Here is a 13,969-nt window from a genome sequence, read left to right as displayed (position 1 = left end):
ACCTTAGTGAAAACCAGATTAAGATGGTGTTTGTTAGTGACAGAGAAATATTTTTTTTCTAAAAAGAGAAGAATTTGGAGACAAATGTCTTAGAAAATGTATATCATGTACTCATATATGCATGTAAATGTTTTTATGTTTCTACTCAGCTTTTTTGAAGCTGCATCCCAACTCTTGTGGTTTTTTGGGTTTTTTTTGTAAAATATTGTAGGTATGTGGGCAAAGGCTATTCTTCTGCCCAGGAACAAATGGAAGATGAAATGAAAGCATACTACAGTCAGAACAGTACAGTGTCACCAGCTCACTCTCTGAGTGTTGGGCAACTTGTTGCAGTAAATGCTGAAGAAGATGCCTGGTTGCGTGCCCGGATAATTTCTCTAGAAGACAACAGAGTAAAGGCAAGCAATTACCTCTTCTGGCACTTGGAGAAAGAAATGAGACAAACTTGTTTTTTAGATACACAGTCAATTCTTAAATATGCTGCACTAGTATTCTTTCTTTCCTTGCCCTGAAGTGCTTCTGTTTTCAGGTACATGAGAAATTAAGACCTCATAGAAGTTACATGACTGACAAAATTAAACAGTCTTTTTATGGATTTTTCTCCATAAATACTTTGAGTTTGGGAGTTCTGGTTTTGGTTTTAAAAGGGGCTGGGTCCTACAGCACTTTGGTACTGAAAATGCACCTTTGATAGGAGGAATGGTTTGAAGGGGACACAGGAAGAGAAAGGGAAGGACCACATTGATTTGCTCCTAGATCTTGTCTGAAGTCTTGTACTAAAGTATCTCTAGCATGCGCTAAATATGCCCCACCCACGGAAAAAAAAAAAAAAAGAGTATGTTTTCCCCTTCCAGACAGATCTGGTGTTCAGGGAGTTATGTCATGTGCATTTTAGTTAAAACCCCATTGACATTATTTGACTCTTCTCTTAACTCCTGTGCCAAACAGGCTCTTATTGCCATCTGCAGTGAAATTAGAACATATATTTGAAGTACAAAAAAAAGTTTAAAACTTCTCAGTTATTTCTTGTCTATATTAGTATATATTAATGATACCTCAGTATTAATAATACCTTCTTAATATTTTTGTTTCCCCAGTTAGGTCACCCAGCCCTGCTTAGAACATACTTTAAAGTTGAACCATTTTATGAATACTGAAATAGCATGTGTATTAGAATTGAGTTTTTTTCTGAAAGTTAGTATGATACCCTTCATGTTCAGACCTCTTTTTAATATTCGCTATGCAGACATTTTGCAGGATTGAGTTTAGGAAAAAAGTTGTAGGAATTCCCATCAAAGCCTTCCTTCTCTAACTTTATTAATTAACAGTTATTTGCTGCCATTAGCAGTTTCCATACTAGTTTCCTGCATGAACTGTGGTATTTATAGATATATCTTTAATATACCTTATATATATAATATATAAGATATATATTAAATATATATTTATATATTATATGTATATATTATATATATTTCTGTCTTTCTATAAATATTTATAAAGACAAGGTTAAATCAAAATTATTCTCTTAATGCTGTAAAAACAATAGGCAAAACTTAAAATGGCACCTAAGTGGTATTTGACTTTTCAACACTTTCAAAACTTCGTAAATAAAAACTTTATTGCCCTTCTTCATGTAGTTTTAAATAATATATGGAGAATTCTTCCAGCTCTGTTCATGTTTAAAGCTGAGATTTTGTAGAACAGTTGGAGGGGATGATTTTACAGCAATCCTGAGAAGGAGGCTTTTCCTGAAAACATTAAATTAATGGTACTTAACTGGCAAAAAGTAACTTGTCTGTGGCTGTATAGGAATGTGGTAACTGGATACATTCTCCCTAGACTAAAGAAAACATACTTACAATTATGTTTATGATCTTGTGCTTTTAATTCCCTTTTCCTTTGTCAGGTATACTATGTTGATCATGGCTTCACCGAGTTTGTTGAAAGCAGCAGTGTGTGCAGACTACAGAAACAGTTCAGATCGCTTCCTTTTCAAGCTACAAAATGTAAACTGGCAGGTAAGAGCCAGTGCTGACTGCACACATGCTTCCTGCTATGCTTACTGTTGGCATAGCTCAGTTGAAGCCTCTGTGAGTCTGAGAGCTCTGCTTTTTGTTTGTAGTAGTTCTGTATGTGTTTGATAGATTTTGTTCAGCTCAGCTAGACAAAGCAGACATGGGTGTGCATGGAAAGAAGGAAAAGGAAGGAAGAAAGGATGTGAAGAAGAGTTTTACAGAGAATCCTTGATATTAGAAGACTATTTTATCCTGTACTGCTGTAATGGAGCTTAATAGTTTCTGCACTTAACAAGGATGTCTTTGTCCCTTTAATATACATGAACATAAAGAAATAAAAGGAAACATTTAAAGTAAAGGAAATGTGTTGTGTGAAGCAATGTACACTAATACAACGTCTTTATTCATAAATGAGGTACATCTGTTGTGGCCAGATATTATACTGTTGTGGCAATATTTCTAAATATGAGCCTATTTAATTATTTTGATGTGATTCTTCCACTTTCAGTACTTGCATACCTGCAGGCTTCTTAGACTCTGCTGGAATTTATTCACCTTTCTAAAACTAATAGACTTTCTTAACTTTTTAAAAATAGTAAATTTTAAATATGTGAAATTGCTGTGAGTGAGCTTAACTTTTTTGGGGTTGGTTGGTTGTTTTTTTAATACTTGGATGCATTACATTTTTCTTTATACATTTGCCTCAAGTCTTTCTGAGGAGGATCTTTTTATTTTCTATTCTGCCCTGCCTCTAAAGATGGCTTTCTTTGATAAAATGGTAGAAATTAAGCAAATAGCAAGTAGTAGGGGTGCAGTACAACTTCTGTATGCAGAAAGGTATGGTGTGTCTTACAGGACTGGAGGCCTTCTGTGATGATCCTGTCCTAGTAAAGGCTGTGGAATCACAGACATGCTTCAAGATATTTGCTGTGGAAATACTGGAAAAGAGTGATACTCCTCTTCTTGTTCTCTATGACACTTCTGGAGAAGATGATATCAACATCAATGCTACTTGTCTGAAGGCATTGTATGACAAGTCCCTTGAACTGCACCTACAGGTACCATTGTCCTGTTTCCTCCTTAATCATTAAAAATCATTGGCTGTTGAGATCTTAGATGGACAAAAAACAGTACCCAGAAATTTGCTAGATTTTGTGTGGGTTGTTTTTCCCTTTCTTATCAAACTCTTACTGTTGCAGGTAGATGTACTATACACCAATGTCAGAGTAACCAATGTTTCCTCTGATGGGAGCCTGTATTGTCAAGTGCCATCCAAAGGCTTGTCTAGACTTTCTGAAATATTGCAGAAACTTGAAGACTACTTTCTTTACAAGGTAAGGTCTGTGGTGAGGGAAGTGGTGAAGTAATGCAGCATTTCTTCAGAGAGTACCAATAATTTTCCTTGCACATACGTTCAAGTTTCTGTGATAGTCATAGACTATTCAAAAAGGCTGAAAATTCTCTTTCTAGTTTGGGGGTTTTTGGGGTGCATCTTTCAGCATAAAGAGTGTCCTTTGATGCTTTCTTTTTCACAGGCACTCTCTAAGTAACTACTTGGAACTTTCCTTGAATAGTTAGAAAAGTAACAGTATGGCTCTTAATGGGAAGCTTCCAATGGAAACTGCATGAGTTTGGTATAAAGCCTGTGGAAACACTGTGGGTTTTTTTCTGGAAATTTTACATTGTGAAGTTGAGGTGCATAAACAGCTAGGTCTGTACAAAGTGGCAGTAAAACCAGCATAATCAAGGTCTGTTCTTCTTAACATGGCTTCTTTGGAGATTCAGTGGCTTTGATCTGATATATCTGATTCTGCCTATTTTGTCCTTGCATCCTTACTTTTTGAATGTTGTGGCTAGTATCAAGATAAAAGTGATGTGTAGGAGACATTTTGAAAAGTCATAGGTTGCTTTAAAGTAGGCATGTGGCAGAGAAGTCTGACATTCCACCAGCCATTTGCACATGGAACAATCCTTATTAGACTCAAGAGAATTTAGGCCAAAGAGAAGAAATCTTAAGAAAATCTAATTTATAAGAATTGAGAGAATCAATTTTGTAATTCAGCTGAGCCTGACAAAATAAAATCAAGCAAAGCAGATGCTTGGAGGTCCTGTTAGAACTGCTTGTGAAACTACTCTGTCAAAGTGTTTTAGGTATAGAAGTTGAGCTTTAGACCTGTTGTGTGACCATCTGGAAATACTTTATACTGAACACATTTCATTTGTCAAGATTCAGTTTCAAGCAAGCCAAACACTGAAAGAAAGTGTAAAACTCTAAAATATTTAGCACCACAAAAACACTAAGGAAGGCAGCCATATATGTGTTTCAAGAGTTGTTATTCTTTGGAGAGAGTGCTTGTTATTTTCTATTTGCTGCTATCAAGGAAAGAGATTGTTCTTCAGATTCTTTTAATATCAGGCTTTGCAGCTTATTTGAAGGGTTTTAGCTTATTTACCCAAGAATTTAAACCTAATAAGGTGTTAATTGTTCTTCAAATGGAGTTTTCCCCATACTTTTTATAGTGTTGCCATTGTCTTGTTACATTATTTAGAATTATCATGATGGCTGTCACCCCTATGAAACTTTCATTTGAGTCAGCAGTAAATTTGGTTTGCTATATATCTCAAGAATTTGTATGTTCTAGAATAAAGCTAGGAGCTTCTTCACTTGTCTGTCATAGCTGTTAACTGCTTTTGCTTTTCAAGTCAAGTAATCTATGATTTCCTAGCCTGTTTCCAAATGTGGGGTTTCACCCCTGGCACTTCATGTTCTCCCAATTTCCCTGTAAAATACAGAGCTTGGCATTAAAAGATTTACCAGTTGGGGAAGCTTAAAGCAATGTGATAAGAACTGCTTCTAAAGCTGGAAAGATTCTTTTTATTTGAAACAGAGCTTTTGCTTCTCAGTACTCATGTTTATGCCATGTGTTGCTTTTGAAATGGTTAGTTGAGTGCCAGATAGCATTCAAAAAGCTCTGTGCTTTTGACTTCTGTTTTTGTATTTGCAGCAGACATCTGAGTTCAGTGTATTGCTACCTTTCTGTGGCAAAATCTGCTTGTTTCCTTCCAAAGGAAAATGGGCACGTGTAGAGGTAAGTAGTATTCAAAAAGCTGCTAGAGTTTGCCCATGTAGGAATGTCTCCTTTTTTGGTTCAACTCAACCTGAATGTTTAGTTTCCATGAAATACTTTATAATGTGTGGGTCACTGTTGGGTTTTTAACCTCAAAATTATGCTCTTGCTTTCTTCTTTCAGATTAAAATTATTCACACTAGACGGGCACTTGATGTACAGTTTATGGATAATGGAACAGTTGCAACTGTAAAAGTATCAGAGCTCAAAGAAATCCCACCACAATTCCTGAGAGAAGTAATTGCAATACCTCCTCAGGTATAAAGACATGTTAAAGTTAACCTGTATTCAATCTCTTGGCAGTGTTTGTAGTGCTGATGCTTAAAGGTTTATGTAGTGAAATTCTGTTTTGTTTCACAGCAGTCAGTATTCAAGTGTATTTCATTGTGCATCTTTGCCTGAAATAAATCACAATGTACTCCTGTGAGTTGGTGGATGCTGAGTATGTGTCACAGTAGTGGATTTGCATTTTGCTCTGTCTCTTTCTGTTTGTCGTACATAATTGACTCTGTCGGCATTATTCTCTGAATTGGAACTTATGGGCCACCTTTAATGTTACTAAATTATATCTTCTATACTTAATTCTGTTCTTAGGCTTTAAAATGCTGTCTAGCAGATCTGCCTCCTAACACTGGCATGTGGACTCCAGATGCTGTACTGTGGCTGAGAGATGCTGTAACAAATTGTCCTGAGTTTAGCATGAAAGTAAGTAGTCAAAATGCCTATGAGAATTGAAATCACATAGACGTGTGAAAAGTGCATTGGAAGAACAACTTTAAAAACCTAACAACACATCAAATTGGTTTTTATTACGGAAGTGTAACATTAATAGTGTTTGTAAAGTTTGTAACCAGCTAAAGTACATAAATTCTATACAAAGTTATTTTTTAGGATATTTGTCATAAAACTTCCTTGCTTAATCCTGTTAGAATCTTCTCTTTTCCCTTCTGCTGTGAATTTAGCAGCTTTCACAGCAGTTTTTTGCATTTTGCTGTCCAAGCCCAAATATGCAGCTAGAGGTATTTTGCCACTGATAAGAAACAAACACAGTTGTCATGTTTCAGCACATAAAAATATGCAGTTTCTGAGTTAATCTTGAATTACTGTTATGCCTCTTGTGAGCAAATATTTCCTCCTTCTAATCTTTGAAAGCAGTTTTTTGTTTGCTTTTTCTAATCCACTTTGTTTTAGTATATGCTTTATATACTTAGAATTCCTCTTATCTTTGAGATAAAATCATTCCATTTGCAATGTATTCTAGACAGTTTAACTACCTGAAAACACCCTCCTGAAGGAAATCTATTACTAATTACAGATTAAATGAAAGTAATTTCCTCATAACCTTTTGATTCCAGCTACTGTCAGACACTTTGAAAAAGTGCTTTGCTTCTTTCTGTAACCTTTTTGCTTGCTTTAGTCTAGACCTCTAGTCTGAGACTTATACCTGTTGCACCTGGCTTTTCTAGACATCCTCTTCCAAGAGAGTTTGAGTTTGCTGCTAACTTTTGCTGTATTAAATAATAGACAGCAGATGCATGCTTTAATTGCAGAAAGTTTTTATTCCTGTCTAGGAACATCAACAGAAGAATCACTAAAGGAATGTTGCATACATTGTCAAAATTTAAGTGCTTTCCATTAATAATGTTAGCATATCTGATGATAAATAGGAAATACTGTTGTTATTGAAAATTATGCATAAGAGAAACTTAGAAGCTTTTTTAATCTTTTTTTTTCATTTAATTTAGTAGGTCTCATTTCCTATAATGACGGAAAGACAGTTGAAAGGACTAGGTGTTATTATTTAATAAGTTGTTTAGATCTGTGTGGACACTGGCTACTGAACTGGCACAGTACTGAGATTGAACCTACTGGACAGAACAAAACTCAGTTCAAGTTTTGTATTTGCTTTAAATTAGTGGAACAGCTGCAGGTGCTTTTTATCTTTCTATCTGCTGTGAACAGATTATTACCTACAACTTCCTTAATACCTTTAGGAGAACACTGAAAATGTTTCTGTGCATAAATGCAATGAACTGTTGCTGCTTTAGTCTTCTGTACAAAATCAGATGTGCCTTTAATAGTTACTAACTTGTTGTTAAAATGGTATTTTGTGTTCCAAGGTGATTAAACAGGATGCTTCAAAAGGAATTGCGCACATTTACTTGTTTGCTCCAGAGAATTTCCCAGATGTGGATCATAGCATCAATAGACAGATCAAAAATGCAGACTTGTGGAAGCATCAGAAAGATGTTTTCTTGAGTGTGACACCCAGTGGGATTAGCTCCACAAAAACTATGTGTGATGCTGTTTCAGCTCTACAGTTATCTAGTGGGAAGCTGGAGAAGAGTTTCCCTGATTCGGGCAGAGAACCCAGCAGTGCAGTGTCCACCATTGATATGCCTCCTCCTCTACCCTTGCCAAAGCCTGGCGACCTCATGGATGTCTACGTCTCGGTGGCCTGCCATCCCGGTCATTTCATTGTCCAGCCTTGGAATGAGCTAAACAATCTGTACGCCCTAATGGAAGAAATGATCTTGTACTACAGCAGGGCAGAAGCGAAACCTGTGACCATTGAAAAAAACAAGCTGTATGCAGCTAAAATTGGAGATGAGTAAGTAGACTCTTAAATTACTTAAAATCTTTAGAAGCAAGCTTAACTCTGCTAAGCTGGGCAAGCCCTAGCTTTGCTTAGTCTGCATTGTTAACGTAGCGGGTGTCCAATGATATTTGAGAGATTAAGGAAAAAAATGAAGTTGCAGTCTCTTCATGCTTACAGATTGTAGATGGGATAGTTGACTTTTATTCAGCTAAATTCAGATTTGGGAAGCCGGAGACATGTTGGTTAAGATCTTTTGGTTGTGCATTATTTTTCTGGTGCTCAGACAGTGTGTGAATATGGATTCAAATGGTCTGTTCTTGTTCTCCCCCCTCTTAGGTGGTACAGGGTCATAATAAAAGGAATACTTAGAAATGGGTTTTTGTCAGTGTATGAGCTGGACTACGGCAAACATGAGTTTGTCAGCATACAGAAAGTACAGCCACTCCTGGATACCTTCAGAAGACTACCTTTCCAAGCTATCACAGCTCAGCTTGCAGGTAGGTATCAGGCATTTGCAATTGTTTTTGTTAAAGTCTTACATCAGTGGGCATACAAGATGAGCAGAAACGTAAAGTCAGAGTATTACCAAGTGTGAAAGTTATAACATATCTGTTGAAAAGAACCTAATGTTCTGATTGTCACCATTTACATAAAGTTAGGAACCTAGAGGCTGAATTTCTAGAGATTTTTTTGTATGTATCTTGATCCTACTGTAATTTACAGTTCGCCAGTGCATATTTGGAATCCAGAGTTGCCTGAAATATATTGGTTTTCTCAAACAAACAAAAAGCTCCATGAGGCAATGGGGCTTTCAATAAGCTTACTTAAGATAATTTCCTTGAGAATATGGAACTTAGAGAGCGTGCATATATCTGAGAGAATTTAAAAAATAAAATTTGATATTTCCTTGCTGTCTTTCCTTTCAAAATTTTTCCTTCATTTCTGTGTTATGCTCAGATGTATATGTCTCATTCAAATGCTGCTTTCTGACACTGCTTGGTCAGCACTGCTCTAGATTTCAGTCACAGAACATGCTTGTTGGAAGTGACAGGTGACAGAGTTAGTGCTCTGTGCCTTCTGTGGACTTGCCTTCTTGCATAGTGTGACTTTGGGGTTTACTTTAAACCTAGTGATGGGTGATGGATGTGCTACCACAGGCTGGGGTCCTTGGCGTGCAGTGCTGTAATGTGGATGATTTCCAGCTGTGTCTGTCTTCTGGAGAATCCAGCCCAGCAAGCCTGCAAGTCATCAGCTTTTCCTGCTTCACTGAGTCTCCCATGTAGCTAGTTAAGTTCCCTCTGAGATGCTTCATATTTGAAAGCAGGTCAGCTGAGCCTGGAAGATTAGTAACTATTGTTCTGCTGTTCTTCCACTTTTTTCTCTCTGTTTTTGCATCTCGTGCCTCAGTCTTTGATCTGTTTCCTTGTAAAAGTCCATTTGCTTCCACAATAGTCTTTCCTAGTATTAATTACCCTTTCTGAAGTATTGATTAACTATTGGCTTTTAGTTCCTTTTGTCATCTGCAGGCAGCCGTGTTGTTGTGTTGTCCTATCAGTGGCAAGCTTCTGCTAATAGTAAAAGCAAAGTATTGTCATTTTGCTGTTCTGCTTCTCTTATCCATAAAGTGGCTTTTGGGTATTCCTTGCGTGATATTTGAGCCCCTTGTCTAGATGCTGTACACCGGAAGTGGTCTAGGGAACTGAGTCCCAAGTCTGCAGGAGATGTTTATTTCTAGGTGGATTGCAGCCATATTCAACAACCCATTTAGGTTACAGCAGACTTGACTTTGTGGGATGCTGCTCTGAAAAAAGTAAGAGCAGTTGTGAAGCATTTAGGTATAATTGCTCTTAGTTTCTGCCCTCTCTATGCCTAGCTTGGGACTTGAATGTTTGGCAGATGTTTTAGTAACTGATACTGCTTTGAGATGAAGAAAATGTAAAGTAAGGCCAACAGACAAGTAATGCCAGCATTACTCAGGCTGAAGATAGAGTTTGTTTTGAAAGGGTCTTTAGTTTCCTTCTTGTCATGGTTCCTGATAAGCCCTGGTCATGCAAGGCAGCTAATATTCTCTGAATTGCTCAGTGAGTCAGTACATTTGCCTTTCACTTCTGCAAACACCTCCATATCTTTAGACTTCAAGAAAAAATAAATGTCCTAGTCTGTGTAATAATTAATCTTGTTTGTGTGGGAGATGAGTGAGCTTATGTTTCTATTCTAGATTTAAGTTGCATTCATTAGCACTTTCAAGTCTGTTTTCTCATCTGTATTTAAACTCACACCACTTCTTTAAAAACTTAGATTAGTCTAGTCTATAAATGACCTTCTGTTTTGCTTCACATTTGTCCTAGGAGTGAAAAACCAGCAGTGGTCAGAAGAGGCATCAATAGTGTTTCGGAATCTTGTAGAGAAGAAACCTTTTGTGGCACAAATACAGGCAGTTAACGACAGCACTAACTCTTGGGATCGAAAAATAGTGACTTTTCTCGTGGACACATCTCTTCCACATATCGATACATGGATTCATGATTTTGTGTCTCAAAGTCTTGTGGAATTTTCAAAGGGTGATTAATCATCACTTATGCAATGTAGCAGCTTAGCAATAAAATAAGTAACAGGCTTTGAAGAGAAATATAACTACTACATGGCCTTGAAGACATAATGGGGATAAAATTGAAAAATCTGTGATGTTTAACAAGTTTGGGTTCTGTTGACTTCAGTTGACTTTCTGAAAATTTTCACGTTGTTTACTATTGTAATGCTAGAATATTTGAGTTAAATTATTTTAAAATTTATCAATAAAACAATGTTCAATTTTGTTCTTGTGATCATTTCCTAATTTTGGAGCGCTTTTTATCTCATAGCTATTACTCAGAGCCATTACAGGGTAGTCCTTCCTTTAACAAGTGTTCTTTATTTCTGGATTTTTTGTCGGAGATGTGCATTGTTGTTGAGTTTTTTCCCTTTTCCTTAACTTGGTAAGCTTTGAATAGTGCCTTGTTTGGAATACTGCATTTGTGGGGCGGAGCATTCACAGAAGGGTATCACTTTGTATACTTACTGTTCTGTTTGCTGTTCTTTAGCAGTGACACCACTTTCCTGAATTCTCTGCCCCCCCTCCTCACCCCAACCCCTGACCAGCTGCTAAATTCAAAGCATTCCTTTCCCTCTTCTTTGATAGCTTGTTTTCATGTATGCTTCTGAGAAACTTCAGAGGACTTCTGCTCCCCGGAGGCAGGAGAAAACGCTGTCCTGTAAGCGTGTAGACGGGTGCTTGAAGTCCTCTGAACACAGTATTTTCAGCCTTTACTTTAAAACCTACTTTAGTTTTGGTCTTAGAAGCATTTAAAGGAGGTGTAGAGATGATTATATTTCATAGTCTGCTGTGTCAATTTAAATTTGCTTGCCGTAGTCCCTCTAGATTATTAGACACAGTATTAAAACTTTACGTGATGAATGCCTGCAATAGGATTTTTTTTCTGCTGTGCACAGCTGTGTAGTATTTCTAGTAGGACACAGGCCAAGCTAAGAAATTCTGCTATAGTGCTGTTTGCAGGAGTACAGGAGACTGGACAGAAAGGGGAAAAAAGACTGAAAGCTGCCATGCATGTGTAACAGTAGGGTGGGAGAGAGAAAATGCATACAAATACTCTGAGCAAACAAGCTATTAGAGCATGTAGGACATACATTTGCACTCCCTTAGTCTAATTCTGGTGGTGGTCTGGGCTAAGCAACAAGGAGTCCTCTTGGAAGTCTGGTGTGTGTGTGTCTCTCTGCCTGGATGTACACTGGGTATAGCAGAGCCCTTATGATTAGAGTGGGCAGTGATAAACAGCAAACTGCTACTCTAATGCAAATTGCTCATTAACATGGTCCTCTCCATATTTAAGTGGGCTGAGGCAGAGACTCTTAAGTGTACTTGAGAGAGAGGTAGTATTAACAATGAAGATAGTAATTGGTTTTCCATATTAATCAATAGTCATTTCCATATTAATCACCCAGCTGCCATGGCAGAGAAGGTGAAGAATGCACGTGAAGGAAGCCATGTGGTGAACTACTGTAAGATAAACTTCAATGCAAAGTTTCCCTCTGTGTAGGATGGGATCTGAGTCTGAAAATTTGAATGATGTAGGACAGTAGAATGAGACAAGCACTCCCCTGAGCTCCTGAAGAGAGATTTCCTGTGCCTAAGACCATATCTCACCTTCACAGTTTGTGCACACTGATGGCTATGAGCCATTTTCATGGTAATAGAGCATTCTGCTGGAACTAAATTAAAGTTTTGTGAGAAGTACCTGAGCTGTGTTTGCATCCTTTAAGGCTTGAGGATCTGCTCTTTGCCAGAAGTTTATTTGTACCTCAGTACTGATGAGGCAGTTTGTGACTCTTTACTTCTACTACTGGAGAAAAGACCCCGGCAGATGTACAAGACACTGAATATAGTTTCCAAGCTTGTCTGCCCCTTCTGAAATATGCCTCACCCTCTCCTTGGTTGTTGGTGGCTAAAAAGCCCAGGTCAGAAGCAAGGACACATTCCTACCGTCCCACACATTTGTGCGGCTCGGTACTGGAGTTCACAGAGGCTGCTTTGTATATTGGTAAAACAGAGTGCAATCTAACTGATCAACAAACCCATGGGCACCGCTGTTCACATGGTGGATTGTTTTGTGCATGCATGGAGCAAACACCAACCCAAAGTCACTTGCACGCTGAGTTATGCTCATATGCTGTATCCAGAGGGGCTGCACTGACATACATATCTCTCCATTCCCAGGAGACAGTACCACCCCTGCCTTCAGCAGCTCCACTACTGGTCCATTACAGTACAGGTACTGCTGTCTCCTTTTGCAGAACTATGATTTTACACCTGCTTGTAGCATTGCTGTCTTACCCCACGTAAGATCCTGACATTTGCTAATTCACCTGCTAGTGCTCTTTGACACATTTCATGATCTGCTTTGAAAAACATGCAGAGCACGTTGGGTGTTGCAGTCTGCAACCTCGGGATCTCATCCAGGGAAGCCATGGGATTCTGGGGACCAGCATGGAACACCAATGAGACAGGCTCTTTGTTCATGAAACCATCTATTCAGCATAGGAACAAACTCAGATCCAGAACAGAGAGCCCCGAACAGAGGCCGAGCAGGGGTTTTTGAGGGACAGAACTCTCAAGGGTCCCCACCCTTGAGGGTGGAGTTCAGGGTCAGGGATCAGTAGAAGCACACCAAGGGAGAAACCCCCCAGGGACTCAAACCCAATCAGAACACCTGGGCCGCCCTTCACAAGGGGTTTGGGGTGCGACAATGTAACCCTTTGTCTTCCCGGAGGCACCTCGCAACAGTTGGGCATACACAGTATTGAATGCTTTGAGATTCCTGAAGTTTCCAAGTGATGAAATAGCATAAATATTAGTTAGTCTTCTGTCCCTAGGAGGTGCTAGACATACCTGCTCTGTGGAATTTGTTAATACAGAACGCTGCATGGTTCTTCAGCTTTTCAGCAGTCAGTGTTGCAGAGTGGTTGTGAATGGTTTTTCTGATTTCATGGATGCATGGCGCTACACTAGAGCCGCGTCCACAGCCCGTGTCTGAATCAGGCAGGTGGTGGAGTTACTTTCCATTCTGACAGCTATTAGAAAAGCCTCCGCTGGAGCCTTGCATGCGGTTCTGGACACTGTCCTCCAGGACAGACATGGCTTAATCACAGAGAATCCAGATGAAAGCAACAACAATGTCTAGAAAGTCTAGTTTAAATGGCAGAATTTGCAGTTGGTCTGGATGGAAGAAGGCTAAGGAGGGGAACACTTTCAGAGGTTTTCACTGATAATTATTTTTATATGTAAATAAAATAAGGCATGTAAAAGCTCTATTTGCTGGAAGAAAGGGGCACAGCCAGGGAATTCACTGGAACTCCAGCTTCACTATAAATGCCAAAACCATGTAGCATGTATCTGCAGAAGCCCAGCTGATCATCCCATGGAATGTGGATTTGGAATGTGTAATTCTCGGGACCCCACCCAGGATAATTTTACAACCAAAAAAAAAGGAATGCAGCTTTGATAAGCATGTTTTGTGGATCACTGTGATTTTTATAAAATGGAAAATGATCATTGATTACCTAGACAAAACAGATGATGGTATAATAACTAAAAAAAAGCAGTGAACAAACAAGGCTGTGAACAATAAGCACTTGGAAACCTCCTCTTTTCTGTTTATTCTGTGTCAGCT

General features: G+C 38.4%; 1 protein-coding gene across 18 annotated transcripts in view; it reads left to right on the top strand.

Moving 5' to 3' along the window:
* Window positions 1-10,560, top strand: part of TDRD7 (tudor domain containing 7) — a 47,071-nt gene extending 36,511 nt beyond the window's left edge. For 9 of the 18 annotated variants that reach the window (XM_086866796.1, XM_086866797.1, XM_086866800.1 and 6 more), the window contains 10 exons: window positions 212-398; window positions 1,910-2,021; window positions 2,874-3,076; window positions 3,218-3,352; window positions 5,024-5,107; window positions 5,270-5,404; window positions 5,741-5,851; window positions 7,267-7,757; window positions 8,082-8,242; window positions 10,094-10,560. In XM_086866796.1, coding sequence (XP_086722922.1) covers window positions 212-398; window positions 1,910-2,021; window positions 2,874-3,076; window positions 3,218-3,352; window positions 5,024-5,107; window positions 5,270-5,404; window positions 5,741-5,851; window positions 7,267-7,757; window positions 8,082-8,242; window positions 10,094-10,314 — 1,840 coding nt within the window. In that variant the 3' untranslated portion in view covers window positions 10,315-10,560. The remainder of the gene's footprint in view (window positions 1-211; window positions 399-1,909; window positions 2,022-2,873; window positions 3,077-3,217; window positions 3,353-5,023; window positions 5,108-5,269; window positions 5,405-5,740; window positions 5,852-7,266; window positions 7,758-8,081; window positions 8,243-10,093) is intronic. The other 9 variants (XM_086866805.1, XM_086866806.1, XM_086866809.1 and 6 more) reach the window with 1 other exon arrangement.
* Window positions 10,561-13,969: the final 3,409 nt, after the last annotated feature.

The sequence above is a fragment of the Cyanistes caeruleus genome, chromosome Z (assembly GCF_971803275.1).
Source record: "Cyanistes caeruleus chromosome Z, bCyaCae1.hap1.1, whole genome shotgun sequence".
Lineage (NCBI taxonomy): Eukaryota > Metazoa > Chordata > Aves > Passeriformes > Paridae > Cyanistes > Cyanistes caeruleus.
This window is presented reverse-complemented; position numbering and strand designations above follow the sequence as displayed.